We start from the raw sequence: 16,769 nt of genomic DNA on the forward strand, positions 1-16,769 counted from the left end.
ATTGATGTCACTTCACCGTATTAGCCCAAAATTTAAAAACCATATTACCATCTCAACAGATGCAGAAAATGCATTTGACAAAAGTCCAAAATCCAACATCAAATGGGCCCTGAAACATATTCAAGAATGTTCACGGCCACATTAGCTGTAATAGTCCCAAACTGGTAACAAACCAGGGTCCCTCAACAGTAAAATGGATACAAAATATTTTGGTATATTTAAACAATGAAGTATATGTAGCAATGAAAGTGAATGAGTCACACGTAACACAGCAATACTGATTATTTATGATATAAGATCAAAACAAGAAAAGCCAGATTTAAATACATTACCTTTAGATATGTATATATATTTTAAAGTTTTTATTTAAGTAATCTCTACAACGTTGGCGTCGAACTCACGACCCCAAGATCAAGAGTTGCTCGCCTTTCCAACTGAGACAGCCAAGTGCCCCACCTTTAAGTATATTAATATAACATTTCAAAAAAGGCAAAATTAAACTATGGCGTTTAGGAATATATACCTAAGTGACAAAACCATACAGAAAAGTAAGGAAATGATTACCATAAAAATCAGGATAATACTTACCTATGGATGGGGTTGGGCCTGGGAAGAGCAGTAAATGGGCTTGGGACACTGAAAATGTTCTGTTTCTTTGCCTAAGTGGTAGTTACATCAGTATAAGCTTTATAGTAATTAATAAATTTGTCTGTCTATGTTTTATGCATTTTCTAAATAGGTGTACTATTTCATAATAAACAGGGGGCAAACAAGGAAAAAGGAATATATACTAGGCAAATATCAACCAAAGCAACACCAAAGTACCAATTTTAATATGAAAAACTTCATAACAGGGGTGCCTGGGTGGCTCAGTCGGTTAAGCGTCTGCCTTCAGCTCAGGTCATGATCCCAGGGTCCTCGGACCGAGTCCCGCATCGGGCTCCCTGCTCAGCGGGGAGCCTGCTTCTTCCTCTACCCCTCCCCTGCTTGTGATCTCTCTTTCTCGCTCTCTCTCAAATAAATAAATAAAGTCTTTTTTTTAAAAAAGAAAAACGATGTAACAGAGAGATGACAAAAGGAAAGATAATCAAGAAAATATAACTATGAATATATCTCCCTTATAACATAAGCTCAGAAGATCCGAAGCCATTAGTGATAAAACCACACAAAGAGATAAGTCAACAACTGGAATAGAGATCTTATCATATAGTCTTGAAATAAATAGATCAAGCAGAAGTCAGACAAAAAAGTAAGCAAAAATAGAGAGGATTTCAATAATACAATCAATAAGCTGTAAATAATAAATACAAGTAAAATTTTATACGTCATAAACAGAGAAGACACACTGAGCTCCAGGGAAGGGTCACAAATCTTAATCATGTTCAAGGCCACAAGGAAGCCTTGACAGATTCCCAAGGATCAACACCATTTTGACAATTGTTCTCAGAGTATGGTGCAATAAAATGACAAATTTCAAACTGACTTAAATATAAGTAGAGATGTGTGTATACACTTTGTTTTTTTGTTTTTTTTTAAAGATTTTATTTATTTATTCGAGGGAGAGAGAGAATGAAAGATAGAGAGCACGAGAGGGAAGAGGGTCAGAGGGAGAAGCAGACTCCCCGCCGAGCAGGGAGCCCGATGTGGGACTCGATCCCGGGACTCCAGGATCATGACCTGAGCCGAAGGCAGTCGCTTCACCGACTGAGCCACCCAGGCGCCCGTGTGTATACACTTGGATCGTCCAAGTCCACTGCTAGGAATTTTATCTTCATATTATGTTTGCACACGTGCAAAAATGGTGTATTTATGAGATTGTTCACTGTGGAGCTGTTGGAGGCAATCCAGATCGCAATCCACTAAGGTGCTATCGGTCAATGACTTGGTAATAACAGGACAGAGGTGCTGCTGGAAGAGAGGATCCCGAGGTATATTTTACGTGAAAAAAGCAAGGTGCAGCCTAGCTAGGATGGCCATTTCCACTGAGAAAGAAAACGGGTAATAGTGCAAGGGCCATGGGAGGCTGGGGGATGGGGTTAGAAAAGAGGAGGCAGTCCTTTTCCTCCATACTCCTTGGGTTTTTCCCATTCAAAATATTAAATCAGGGGTGCCTGGGAGGCTCAGTTGTTAAGCGTCTGCCTTCGGCTCAGGTCACGATCCCGGGGTCCTGGGATGGAGCCCCGCATCGGGCTCCCTGCTCCGCGGGAAGCCTGCTTCTCCCTCTCCCACTCCCCCTGCTTGTGTTCCCTCTCTCGCTGTGTCTCTCTCTGTCAAATAAACAAATAAAATCTAAAATATATATATATATATAAAATTAAAAAATCGAAGCCCTAAAACCACATCTATAGTTTTGAAACCAGAGAGAGCTGGTCATTGCCCAGCACTGTGTGTACACTAAACACCACTGCATTGTACCCTGAATTAAATTAAAAGGGCTAATTCTATGTTATATGAATTTTACCTAAAAAAATACGTAAGCAGAAGGATAGCTAGAACAACACAAACGTTCAGAATTTCTGTTTCAAAAAAGAGACCACAACAAAGCTATCAGAGAGACAACAGACGGTGAGAAGATATCCCCAACATCTAAAATGGACTGGGGGTAAGTTCTAGAAAAATACATAAGAATGCCTGCAAAACAGCAAGAAAAGGGGCAGGAAAACAAAAAGGCAAGAAGTGACCATTTACAGAAGGGAGAGACGGTGTGGATGATTCTGTTTTCTAAGATGGCAGCAACACGATCTCTCATCCACATGCTCCTCTTGAAATGTGACACTGACATTCCTCCCACGGAGAGCTGGGGGCTCCGCTCCCTCCCCCGGAACCTGGGCGGGGCTGTGTCTGCAGCAGAAGAGACGCTCTGTCTCCTGAGGCCACTAGGTTGTCAAGATCCGTTTCTGCCTGCACCTCTTGGAGTGCTTGCTCTTAGAACCTGGTCACCACGCTGCATCTGGAAGCCAAAGAGCCCCAGAGGGGCCACATGTAGGTGTTCCAGCCACCGGCCGGATGGAAGGAAGCGTTTCGGGTGACTTCATCCTCCGCAGGCTTGCAATTGCCGCTGTCTGGAGTCCTGGAGCAAGACCTGGCTGCTGAGCTCAGTTCACCCCAGAACCACGACAGACGATAATAAATTAACAGCAGCTGTTTTAAGCCGTTAAATTTGGGCGATCTGTTTAGCAGCAGGATTTAGGACCTGGAAATGGGTGTGGGTGTAACAAAGCCGAAAACACGTGGCGTTGGCTTCGGGGCTGAATGGTGGACAGAAGACGGGGGTGCCTTTGAGGATGCTGTTAGTCAGCCCAAAAGCCATTGAAGAGGCTTGAAAGGAACGTGAGGAAAAGTTATTGGACGCTGAAGGAAAGAAGCCCCTTGTCATACGGTGGTGGAAGTTTTGGCAATGCCGTCATCTGTGTTAGAGGAAGAGTAAATGTGGAGGAGTGGACTCAATGATCGCGGTCGGGAGATTGCAAGGCAAAACACTGAAAGTGTCACTTGGCCTCTTTTTGTTGCCTCCGGAAGCCATTTAGATCTTTAGAAACCATCTACATACGAGGCCAAGAATGTGACTACTTTAAGTAGTTCAGAAAGATGTAAGGATTTCACAAGAAATCCTAACTAGGGAAAAGTTTATCTGGAAGAGATTTAGGGGTGTAGCTTTTGTTTAGTAGAGTCAAACCCAAGGAGATTCATAGAAAACCCACAAAATTCTAAGGGAATCGTTCTGAGGAAAGTACCTCCGGCTTAGAGGAAAGGCGATAGAGAAAGAAACTTCTGAACCCCACCTCTTTTTATGAACAGGAAACAGACTGAGATGCCCACTTCATTGCGATTAGGTTTTGTTATGGAAAAGGGAGGAAAGATTCAGGGGCAAAACCCAAGAGCCCAGAGGGTGGAGTTGAGAGTCTTGGTGAACAAGTAGTAGATTGTAGGATGGATTCCTACATAAGGAACTGGCAACACGTGGCAGGTGGGATTTCAGAATTACTACGGGCCACTGACTCCTGTGTGTTTCCATTTTCCAACATTTGGATAGGAGCATCTATAATGATTTTTCCATATCTGTCCCATCATTGTATGGTGTGTGTGTGTGTGTGTGTGTGTGTGTGTGTGTGTGTGTGTGTGTGTAGATAACTTGTATCTTTAGTTCACAGAGCTTTAAATCAAGAGGAGTGGCACTCCAGGGACGGGACCTGAAGAATCACATCAGAGGTGACTCACCTGCACCTGGAGTTGTCTTGGATGATAAGATGTTGGGCTTCAAGCTGATGCCATAAAGGGATGAAATCTGGGAGTCTTTGGGGGAAGAGATGGATGTATTTTGCATATAGGGAGCCTGTAAATTGTTGGCGGGAGGGGAATGCAGCAGATCTTATTTTGCAAGGTGACCAGAACAGTATCTCCTATCTCAGAAGCTATCCTTACAGTGCATTGCTAACATCCTGTCATGCAGTGGCTTCTACATCCCTTGCCCTTGCATCCAGGTGGGTTTATGACTAAGGCAGAAGTCACACTGTGTGACTTCCAAGCCTGCACTGTAAAAGGTGATACAGCTCCTGTCTGGTCCTCCTGGATGCTTGTTCCTGGAACCTCCAGAACCAACGGAGATAAAATCACTGTTACTGTATCAAGCCACTAAATTTTGGGCTGATCTGGTTCTGCAGCAACAGATAAATGATACAACTGGCATGACAAATATATGAAGAGATCATTCACTCAACAGATAGATTGAGCATTGACCCTGTGCCAGGCACCCTTCCAGGTGCTAAGGCTACACGACAGACTAAAATCCCGCCCTCCTGGGGCACACATTCTAGTGGGGGAAACAGACTGTAAATAAATAAGTGATATTGTACGTTAGCTAATGATAAATGCTAAGGAGAAAACGCAAAGAAAGGGAATCGCAAGGGACAGCAAATAGTGAGTGTGATTTTAAACAGGGAGGACAAGGAAGGACTCACGGAGGTGATAGTTAAGCAAAGACCTAAAGCCGTAAGGGAGCTGTGTTCCAGGGGGATATCCGTGGGAAGAGGATTCCCTGCAGAGGGAGCAAATACAAGGGCCCTAGCGGTGTGGGGAGCATGCCTGCAGGTTAAGGAGGGCAAGGAGGCCAGGGAGGCTTGGTGGTTGGAGGAAGGGGGAGCCGTAGGTTGTTAGTTCAGAGAGATCATGGAGAGGGAGCGTGCTGCCTTCTAAGCTACTGTAAAATCCTTTTTATTCCTAGGGCATTGGGAAGCCATGGAAGGTTTGAGCGTAGAAACGGTGTGATCTTAGTCAAGTGGTTTTTGTTTGTTTCTTGGTTTTAGTAATCTCTCCACACCCACTGTGGGGCTTGAACTCATGACCCCGAGATCAAGAGTTGCATGCTCCACTGACTGAGCCAGCCCGGCGCCCCTGATCATAGGCAAGTTTTAACAAGACCGCTCTAGCTGCTGTTCCGAGAAAGGAGAACAACAGGGAAACAGGGAGAGTAGTCAGGAGGCTATCGCAATAAGCCAACTCACTGGTAATGACTCAGACCAGTCACACCAGTGGGCCTGGTGAAGAGTGGCTGAATTCTGGGCACATTCTGCAGGTAGAGCTGAGAAACCTGTGGACAGGCCGGATAGGAGGAAAGCACAAGAGAGGAATCAAGGATGACTCCCAAGTTTTTGGTCCGTGTGACCTAGAAGGATGGAGTTGCCATTTATCATGATGGGAAGACAAAGAGGAGCGGGTTGGGGGTGAAACAGAAGGAACTTAATTCAGAACTCTGAGGGCATCGGAGAAGACTAGTGTGTTGGGCACGGGAGAGAGGCCTGGGCTGAAGACACAAACTTGGGGCTTGACAATGAGTGGCCAGCAAGCAAAGCCCTGAGATTGAAATCATTTCACCATTTCCCATGAAGGCTGGGTCTGGAGCTGACCCCAAGGCCAAAGCTCCTTCCAGAATCGTATGCTGCTTCTCTGTATGTCCTTGGGCCTTCTGAAGCTGGGCCATTCTGGAATACTGCCATACAGCAGGAGCGTTGGCGGGATGACTCTGAAGCCCATGTGGCTTAGTCTCACATGCCTGTCTCACTAACACCATCTCCTTCAGACAGTTGTTGAGGATTAAGTGGATTATTACATGAAAGAGTGGCTTGAGCATAGAATATGCTCACGAAAGACAAGTTATCTACAACCAACGTGGTTTCCTTCAGCCCAACACGAGTAGGTATCAAGGCCAGGCTCACAGGCCACTGTGGTCTCTTTCCATCAAAAACTTACCTAGTGAGACCAGGCCTCTTGATGTCTCCTATCCACTCCAACCAAAACACGGTGAAACTCACTACTTTCGGCCCCAAATCCAAAGGTTGCAAAACGTGCACAAAATAATGTGCTCAGCTATCTTTTCAAAAGATATTTTATCAACTCCTTTTAAAATCCCACACGACAGTGAGTCACAAAACGAGTAAGAAGTTATTTTAATCATCTCTCTGCCAAGGACCATTTCTCTTCTGCTCATCTGATACTCGGATCCTCCTCATTTGACCATCTTCCTTGTAGCCAAGACCTACTTTTAAAATATTTTGGCATTTATCTTAATATCCGTAATTAACAGATTGCATCAAGCGTAAGTTTCTATAAAACAGTAACCCCGAGACTCTAAAAAACAGAAACATGAATTATCATGCCCCTAGAGATGGTACATACAGAAGACATGTCCTACCCAGCAGATCCTTGAGACCTCTGAATTCTGAATATTCAAAATGCTGAGGGCGTACGGAGGGATATAGCAGCATTCTATTACATTCACAGAGACGTGCAGACAATATGACAGAATCTGTGCCTCTGAAGACTTTATAATCTGGTTAGAGAGGAGATAATACATATGCATAAGATGGATAAACAATTAGGCACAGAAGCCCCAAAACATAATTTTTTAGGCATACACATAAACAAGTTTAGTAAAAAGTGAACTAAATTAATGGCATTATTTGCATGGTGGGATAATGAATGCATTATATTCTTGGGGGGAGGGGAAGTGATTTAGTACAAATTTGCTCAAGAGAAGTAGTAGTGCATATGGCAGTTGGGGGCATGGACTTCGGAGCCTGGACACTTGCTCTTCCACTGACCGACCAGGTGGCCTTGGGCCAGTTACCTAACCTCCCCTCACCTCACTCTTGATGTGTGTGTGTGTTTTTTTAAAGATTTTATTTATTTATTTATTTATTTGAGAGAGAGGGCATGAGAAGGGGGGAGAGTCAGAGGGAGAGGCAGGCTTCCCGCTGAGTAGGGAGCCGGACATGGGACTTGATCCCAGGACGCTAGGATCATGACCTGAGCCAAAGGCAGTTGCTCAACCGACTGAGCCACCCAGGCGCCCACTCCTACTAATGTGTTTAAAAACAACCTGAGACAGTAGTATTGTCTTCTTTTTTAAAGATTTATTTTAGAGAGAGAGAGAGTGCGTGTGCGTGCGAGCAGGGCAAGGGCAGAGGGAGAGGGAGAGAGAGTCCTCAAGCGGACTCCCCGCCGAACAGGGAGCCCGACGGGGGTCTTGATCCCAGGACCCTGAGATCATGACCTGAGCCGAAATCAAGAGTTGGCCGCTCAACCCACTGAGCCAACCAGGTGCAAAAGCCTCTTTGTGCGGTGCCCAGCACACCGGAAATGCTCGCTTTCATCAGCGCACGATGACACGGGCTGGCCTTGAGGAAGAACTGGAGAAGTCAGGGAAAAGGTACCAGCCATGGGGACCAAGTTGGGAAGAGCAGAGACCGAAGGTGGCAAAGCTCAGCCCCTCACACACACAAACGGTGAAATGAGAACCAAATGGAGCACCAAGACTGATACAAAGGCAGAAGTTTTATTTTAAAAATAGCAACTCTTAGTTGGCTGCAGACAAGAGGATTCACCACATGCAAACTCGTTTGGCTCTTGTCCTTCACCCACCCCTTTGCTTTCCACAAAAAGAAGAGACTCAGAGAAGGTTCCTTCTGAATGTGTACCACCGTTTATTGTAGTTTGCGTTAGGAATCGGACAGAGGACATTGTCTGTGGAGGGGGTGGAAAAAAAGGAAAAGAAAAAGAAAGTCTGTTCTCGTAGCTTAATTTCTTCAAAACACTTCACGGTTTCAGACCCTTTTTTACCCCAAAGGAAATGCAAGAATTCAAGTATGTTAAAGTCGGGAGCAGTAATACAAAATCTTATGTTTCTGTGTGTGTGGGGGGGTGTGTTTGTGTGTGGCTTTACAAGCAGGCACACGCCCACGTTTCCTGCACCCCGTTTTTGCTTTGGTAAAGGCCAAGCCCCAAAGGACACGTCCTACAGATGATCCCCTGCCTCGAACTCACAGGCTCCAGAGATGAGGAATTTCTCTTCCCTCCTAGGATAACTGTAATGGTTTTGAACTGTCCACACCGCCCCCCGTGCCCGCCCCCCAAAACCGTTAAGTGATGTAAATCCTGATATACTTGAACACTTCCTTTGCTGCAGCTGTTCCTCAGATTCCTAATAGAGGCCTTATGACAAGGACCAGAGCAACAGGTTCTCTTCATTTTGTTGAGAATAAAAAAACTTTAAAGGGACATTTCAAAAGAAAAAAAAATAAAAACTGAAATTCGAATTCTGAAAATATCTTGCCTTTTTTATTAATCATGTCATCTAACACCAATTAAAAAAAACAAATATGTGAATATGATATAAAAATACGATCCCAGGATTAACACTTTGTTGCAGGCACAGTTATCTCACAGAGTATATGTTTGGAGGGCCAGGGGGAAGGAGTTTATTTTTGTTTTTGCTTCTCTTAAAAAAATCCACAGCAGTGCAAGTTGGGTCAGGAAGGGAGGGGGGTAAGGATTCTTTAGCAGCAAAATGTCCAAGGTTCTCTAATCACAATCAAATCAACGGATATTGGATTGGGGGGGGGGAACGGGATGCTGCCCAGACCCATTTGTCATCAATCACTAAAAGACTTCCGTTGCAAAAGCCCCGATGGTGACATAGGAAGGACGAGCTTTATTACATAAGCAATCGTAAAGTGTGTCCCTCAAGCTTTTGACCATGTGTGTCACTTAAATATATGTACAGGAATGGGGCTCCTCTCCTCAACCACGTCCTTGCAGGTCTCCACCGTCTGGTCACTCTTGGGGGGGGGGGCTCTCGGCGTCTCTGCCGGGCGGGGCCGAAAACATCCGAACAGCGTGTCCACCACCGACGCGGCTTCTGCCTGCCTGGCTGGCCTCGGCTGTGTCTTGCAGAGGGGGGGCACGGGGGACGGTTTAATGATCGCTGTTTTGTTTCTCTCTCATCCAGGCGTGAATCTGTTCTTTCAGTTCTGGCACTGGGAAGAGAAAAGGAGAGGATTAATGGCCCCGGACGGGAGGGCTCTTCCTAGGAGGTGCAGCCTGCAGTTCTCTCCAAACAGAAAGAAAAGGCCATTCACTCCCTCACTGACTGAGGAAGAAGCAGGACCCAAGGACTAGACTCCCACAGTGAATCAGAGCAGACAATGTTCTGTGTCTTTCCCGTGAAGTGCCGTAAGCTATGGAAGCTTCCGGATTTGGTAAATCACCCCCTTCTGATGGATCTCTGGCATGGGACTCAGGTGCCACTCCTCTACCTGGTTCCAGCATACTCTCGGTCAGCATCTGTCGGTTGAAGGGGTCCGTGGGAGAGTTGAGCAAGTGCCGCAGGATGATGGAGCGGTCCATGATGGTGCCCGAGGGCAGCCGCACGGGGTCGGTCATCAGGGTGTCCATCAGAGGGTCTGCGGAGACAAAACAAAGCAGACTCTCATCGCGGCATCCAAAACCGAAACTGAAAACGAAACAAAGCCCCTCCTAACAGTGTCTATCCACAGACACAGCAATCGCATGGTCCGACCAGGCCACCAAGTGCAGCCGAAGTTGGCATGAGATACAGATGTCCGCGGTGCCTTTGGGGGAGGGGGACACCCCCTTCGTCAGCTACAGCTGGGGGCGGGGGAACAGAGGAAAAAGACCAGGGCTCTGCCGGAAAGACAGTGGCTGGAGCCCTTCATCCGAGACCTTCCAGGACTCTTCTTTGGAAATGCGAATCCCCTCCGGCACAGGCAAGGCTGATCTTGGCATTTGCATGGTTGGTACTTGGTTTGAAATCAAGATAAGGACTTTTCCCCCCTTTTAATTTACAACAGGAACTAAAAGTAGGCAAATGTAATTTCAGACAACGTGTCTCAAGGAGTAACACTAGCACACCATACAAAAGTTAAAAGCACAGAACGCTGTCTTTTCACGTTACGTGTCTCCAGGTAATTCAAAGAATTCGGCACGAAGAGAGTGGCCCGCTTGCCTCGGAACTCGTCGGGGGCGTCGCTGTAGTCGATTTCTGCGCGCGCGTTCTTGGCCACTATCTCTTCCACCTTCTCCGCGAGGAGCTTAAACTTCTCGATCGCTATGGTAGATTTGATCCCTGCCTTCCGCATCTTCGAGATCACTTCTTCAAACAACTCTTTGCTGTAGGATCTCTGCGAATGAGGGAAGACAATGTGAGACATCAATATATTTTAAGTGGGGAAAAAAGCAAGCTGCAGAAAGTGCCTGAAGTATGATCCATTTGTGTCTTTCTAAAAAAGCCCTAAAACGATAATGTATACATAGTTTTACGTGGCTATAAACACATTACAGACTGGAGTAACACATACGAGACTGAGCCAGGTCATTACCTCTGAGGAGGACTTTAGGACTGAGGCAAATGAGGGGAATTTTGAATTTTGGAATTATTTTCTACATCAAACATGTATTTCTCTTAAAATCTGAATTTAAATTATTTATTTACTTATTTGAGAGAGCGGGGGAAGGGCAGAGGGAGAATCTCAAGCATACAAGCAGACTCCCTGCTGAGTAGGGAGCCCGACTCAGGGCGCGATCCCAGGACCTTGAGATCATGATGCGACGAAATCAAGAGTCCGACAATTAGCTGACTGAGCCACCCAGGCGCCCCTAAAATTTAAATATTAAAAAGAGAATGAAAATCGCGTCTGTGTGGGGCTTTGAAAGGCACTGTGCCCTGCAACAAATGTCGGCTCTTTTCCCTAAAGGTCAACATGGTGAAAACAACCCAATACGGTTCATAATCAAAAGGAGCTTTATCCTGTTCGTGGTCAATCTTTCTTCCAGAGCTCTCAGCTCAACACTGTTAAATGTCAGGTGCTCTGCTGAGAGGAGCATGAGGGATGGTGGAGAGAGGACAGGTCCCCACCAAAGACCCAGATGAACTTGGACTTGAATTCTGGCTCCACAGTCTACCCACTGGGTAGTCTCAGGCAAACCCCTCTGGGCCCCAGGTTCCTCCGGCATAAAATGGGGGGTGGTAACACCCACCTGACACGTGCCTGATTCATATACATCATTGCCGTTTCGAAATATCACAGCATATCCGAATTTGCATTTATGGCAAAAACACTGGCCACTTGTCAATTCAGTGACAGTGATGCGAACAGAGGAGACTGATCAAGCCTGAGACTCCGAACGATGGCCCAGTAACCCCTGAGCGGCGCCTCCCTTCCAAGGACTCAGACGAATGTCTATGGGATGAATTCATGTCAATACCTGTATTTTCTTAGAGCCATGGGGTTGAGATTTCTCAACCTTTCTTCTTTTCTTAACTTCAGTTTCCAAGTGAGTGTACGCACCCACACGGAAGAGAGAGGGAAGGGCATGCACTAGCATCGGCCTGGCAGGAATCCTAAAAGCCATCTCGTAATCTCGTACAATCCTGAAAAGTTCCGAGAGCCTCAAGTGTAGTTTTCTGAAACTAAACTACTACACGGATTCAGCAAATGCCTTATTTGACATCTCCTTCTTATGAGCCAGGAAGCCACAGTCTCCATCCCTTTGGGGAGGGGCACGGCGGATAAGTGGCCAAAAGATTATAGGAAGATGTTGGAAGGGCAAAATTAAAATATTGCACACAGGGACTTATTGTGGGTTGGGCGTTGCAACTGAGACGATTTCACTTTGAACTTCTCTTTGTAACAAGGAGCCACTTGCTATCCTTGTGAAACATCACCCACTCTATTTCTCAAAACGATGAAGAGTTTTTAACCAACTGACTTGTGCTTACTTGTAAGTCAACTTCTAAGAGCAGTGTGGTGGGCATTATCAGAAATCAAAGGCGCGATAAGGGGACGTGGCATTCAGCCTCACGGAGCAATGGAATCAATGCATGGGAAAGGGCCCATTACTGAGCTGCTGCTTCGAGTCTGATGTGGGTTGGGTCAGAGACGCAGTCACTCTTGTCCTCAAGGATCTTACAGAGTCTTTCAAAAATTAAACACAGAAATATCTACAAATCATATATCTGATGAAGGCCTTGTATCCAGAATATATAAAGAACTCCTACAATTCAACAACAAAATACAAACGATCCATTTAAAAAAAAAATGGTGAAGGACTTGAATAGCCATTTCTCCAAAAAAGATATACAGATGGCTGAGCAGCACATGAAATTTGTCATTATGAAGATGTGAATCAGAACCACAGTGAAGTACCACTTCACTCCCACTAGGGTGGCTATTAAAAAAAATGAAAAAATAACAAGTGCTGGTGAGGATGTGAAGAAACTGAAATGAGACCCCTGGCCCACCGCTGGTGGGAATGGAAAATGGTTCGGCCACTGTGCGACACAGTGCGAAAGGTCCTGGAAAAGTTCAACATCGTATTACTGTAAGATTCAGCGATTCTACTCCTGAGTATATACCCAAAAGAATTAAAAACAGGCAGAAGCGCCTGGGTGGCTCAGTCGTTAAGCGCCTGCATTCAGCTCAGGTCATGATCCCAGGGTCCTGGGATCGAGCCCCACATCGGGCTCCCTGCTCAGCGGGGAACCTGCTTCTCCCTCTGCCTGCCACTCCCCCTGCTTGTGTTCCTCTCTCACTATGTCTCTCTGTTAAATAAATAAATAAATAAAATCTTAAAAAAAAAAAATTAAAAACAGGTATTCCAATACTTGGTCACAAATGTTCAGCGCGTACCATTTATAACAGCCAAACGGTGGAAACAACTCAAAGGTCCACCAATGGATGAACAGATGAGCACATCATGATAGATCCACATAATGAGATATTATTCAACCATAAGAAAGGAATGAAGTACTGTACATGGATGAACCTCAAAAACATTATGCTGAAGAAGCTAGACACAAAAGGTAACATATTGTATTATTTCATTTACATGAAATATCCAGAATAGGCAATAGGTAAATCTAAAATTAGGTAAAACAAAGACAGAAAGCAGATCAGTGGTTGCCCAGGGCGGGAGTGATGGGGGGATGGACAGTGCCTGCTTAACGAATATGGCATTTCCTTCTGGGGGAGATGTTTGCATATGATGTTGGAACCAGAGAGAGGTGGAGGTTGCATAACACTGGGAATGCACAAAAGTCACCAAATTGTGCACTTTAAAATGGTGAATCTTGGGGCGCCTGGGTGGCTCAGTCGTTAAGCGTCTGCCTTCGGCTCGGGTCATGATCCCAGGGTCCTGGGATCGAGCCCTGCATCAGGCTCCCTGCTCCGCGGGAAGCCTGCTTCTCCCTCTTCCACTCCCCCTGCTTGTGTTCCCTCTCTCGCTGTGTCTCGCTCTCTCAAATAAATAAATAAAATCTTAAAAAAAATAAAATAAAATGGGTGAATCTTATGTGAATTTCACCTCAATTAAAAAAAACAAAAACGAAAGGAAAGATGGATAGGAGAAATGTGACTTCAGATGGGCTCTTTATTCTTTATTTTCATTTTATTTTACTTTTCAAAGATTTTATTTATTTATTTTACAGAGAGAGAGAGAGAGCACTTGAGTGCGAGCGGGGGGGGCAGAGGGGGAAGGGAGAGACTCTTTTTTTTTTTTTTAGATTTTATTTATTTATTTGACAGAGAGAGACACAGCAAGAGAGGGAACACAAGCAGGGGGAGTGGGAGAGGGAGAAGCAGGCTTCCCGTGGAGCAGGGAGCCCGATGCGGGGCTCGATCCCAGGACCCTGGGACCATGACCTGAGCCGAAGGCAGACGCTCAACGACTGAGCCACCCAGGCGTCCCTCTTTATTCTTTTTTTCTGAACAGACCCCAGTGCTAATGGACAGTGCTCCAGGAACAGCAGACCTGCAGTCCATGCACAAAGTCTGTCCATGAGAGCTAGTCCTGCATGGCCATCAATGCAGCACACAGAGTCCCCCTAAAGCCTCCCTGTCCAAGGCGCCCTCATCTCCAGGACAACTGTTCTCCACTCCTCCTCTGACAAGGGGCTCTCTCCTCCAGTCTGTGAGCATAAAGCTCAGTGGCTCTTCGTGCCAGTCCTCCTGTCACCTCTTCCGGACACTTGTCTTTAGCCTGCTCTTGGCTGACGGGGAGAGAAGCTTCTGAGTATCTTTCCTTGCACGGCCGCCATTTTCTTCTTCCTTGGTCTTCCCAGACATACCAGGCCAAACCAAGACCACCGCTCCCAAAGGAGAAAACAAAATTCCACTACTATTCCCCTGGAGCTTTCTAGACTTCCAACCTTCCTTCCTCAGCCCCCCAAACCCTCTTCTGAGACGATCATCAGGGCCCTAATCAGCTTACAGCCACTATAAATGGAAAACGCCCAACAATCAGAACAAACACCACACTGTAAAAGGAAGCAAAAAGCCCACGTAAAATGTTGTCCTGTCCATGGTGACACTGGCACATGTGTGTCTTTGCTTCATGAGTCTGGAAGAGCAGGGCTATTTAGACATTCAAGAAAAGCCATGTGCCACGGTGCAGAAAGTGTGGCCTACGACTCAAGCCGGGTGCCACCACAGGCCCCCACCCCACCCCACAGGTATTACTGGGCACCGTCCCCCACTTGGTCTTCACCATCTCACGGGCTGTGCTGTGTTTATTCACACTGCAAGTTGGTTACCTGTACCACTCGTGATGTGGCAGCCACAGCAAGGCCTACCAGCAAGACCCTGCTACGTGACTCTTCCAAGTCTCTTATAGTAAAGAGCAGAACAGTCTCTGGGGACTTCTCACACCGTGACCTCTGGCCGGGCTACCACAGCCTGGCTGCAGTCGGCCTGCTGTCCAGCAGACACCCCCATCCGGATGGGGGTGCATCTTTTGTTTTCTTTGTCTAACTGCAGACTGCCACTTACCGTCCATAGGTCAGCATGGGCAGTATTGTAGTTATCGGCTAGAAAAACATCCTTGCACCTCCCCACAGTAACTGCAAACTCTTACCCCCTCTCCTATACCACCTTTTTTTTAGGATTTTATTTATCTGACAGAGAGAGAGAGAGAGAGAGAGAGAAAACAAGCAGGGGGAGCAGCAGAGGGAGCAGGAGAAGCAGGCTCTCTGCTGAGCAGGAAGCCCAATGCAGGGCCCGATCCCAGGACCCTGGAATCGTGACCTGAGCTGAAGGCAGACCCTTAACCTACTTAGCCACCCAGGCGCCCCTATAACACCACTTTTTATGGAAAACCCACTTTAGACATATGTGTTGTTTCCCCCTGTAGGCACTCTGTCAAGACCGACTCTCTTGCTTACATCCAAAAGTACCCACATATGTGAATTATCTCTCAGTTAAGCTGTTATTAAAAAAAGTAGTACCTACAATTTCCATATTTTACTATCATTCCTTTGGGTGGGATATGGGTGAAGAACCTTCGAGAACCCCTACTGCTAGTTAACCTGAAACGTGAGTGAGATTTAGACAGAGAGTGTGAACAAAGATGGAGAGACAGGGCGCCTGGGTGGCTCAGTCGGTTGAGCGACTGCCTTCGGCTCAGGTCATGGTCCTGGAGTCCCGGGATCGAGTCCTGCATCGGGCTCCCTGCTCGGCGGGGAGTCTGCTTCTCCCTCGGACCCTCCCCCCGCCATGTGCTTTCTCTCTCTCTCATTCTCTCTCTCAAATAAATAAAATCTTTAAAAAAAGAAAAAAAAAGATGGAGAGACAGATGAGCATAGAACTTTTTGGGTGTTTTAAGTAGAAGGCAGAGAGGCTGGGAGCACCTGCTCAGGGCCAGACTGCCTGGGTGTGAACCCTGCCTCTATCCCATACTCCCTGCTGCCTGGAGCAAGCTGCGTCAACTCTCTGTGCCTGTTTCCTCAGGTGAAAATGAGGAATCTAATAGAACCTATACCACAGGATTTTGCGAGGATTAAGTCAACGAAAACAAGCCCAGTGGTTAGAACTTGGTATTCAAATGATAAACGTCAGCTCTCAGGATGCTGCCATGATGCAGGACAGAACACGGCTGGTGGAGGAGCCCTTTATGAGACTGCTGGGAAGTCAGGGGGTGGGGGTGCTTGGCCTACGTGGGCAGGTGTGGAAATCACAAACACGGAATGGGCGTCATGACAGCGGCGGACACAAGGAATAGAGCAGAGCGGACTGGGAAGACAACCACACGAGGTCTGAAACCACAAATCGCAGTAACAGCAGCACCAGCGCGGGGCGCTTGGGAAGCAGACCGGGACCCCGAGCCCCTGAGAAGGCTGGACCTTGGTGGGAAGGTGACGGATCTGCTGCATGAGGCCCTTGGCAGGATGGGCCAGGAACCCCACCGGAGACAGATCCGGGAGCCAAATCGGCTTTCACACCCGAAGGAAAAGAGCTGATTCATCTTCATTTACACCAGACAAGATCCCCTGGCCCATGTGGTGATCACTTCCACTTACGTACTAAAAACCTCCCAAACCACAAGTTGAAAAGTATCGCTTTCCCTGATTCCAAGTGGGGAAAACCCAGGGACAGATGGGTCTGCCAGGAAGTCCAGAGAGATGCGAACTCTGGCCAGCCGGG

At 46.6% G+C, this 16,769-nt stretch overlaps 1 protein-coding gene across 3 annotated transcripts in view; it reads right to left on the reverse strand.

The window, feature by feature from the left end:
- Nucleotides 1–7,959: 7,959 nt before the first annotated feature.
- The window catches only part of UBE4B (ubiquitination factor E4B), a 128,750-nt gene continuing 119,940 nt past the window's right edge, over nt 7,960–16,769 (reverse strand). For all 3 annotated transcript variants that reach the window (XM_025855681.2, XM_073903367.1, XM_073903366.1), the window contains 3 exons: nt 10,301–10,475; nt 9,591–9,737; nt 7,960–9,311 (listed from right to left, as the gene is read on the reverse strand). In XM_025855681.2, the coding sequence (XP_025711466.1) occupies nt 9,250–9,311; nt 9,591–9,737; nt 10,301–10,475 (384 nt within the window). In that variant the 3' untranslated portion in view covers nt 7,960–9,249. The remainder of the gene's footprint in view (nt 9,312–9,590; nt 9,738–10,300; nt 10,476–16,769) is intronic.

This window comes from Callorhinus ursinus, unplaced genomic scaffold, assembly GCF_003265705.2.
Source record: "Callorhinus ursinus isolate GAN/ISIS: 27379988/994484 unplaced genomic scaffold, GSC_fseal_2.0 scaffold18, whole genome shotgun sequence".
NCBI classification, from domain to species: Eukaryota; Metazoa; Chordata; class Mammalia; order Carnivora; family Otariidae; genus Callorhinus; species Callorhinus ursinus.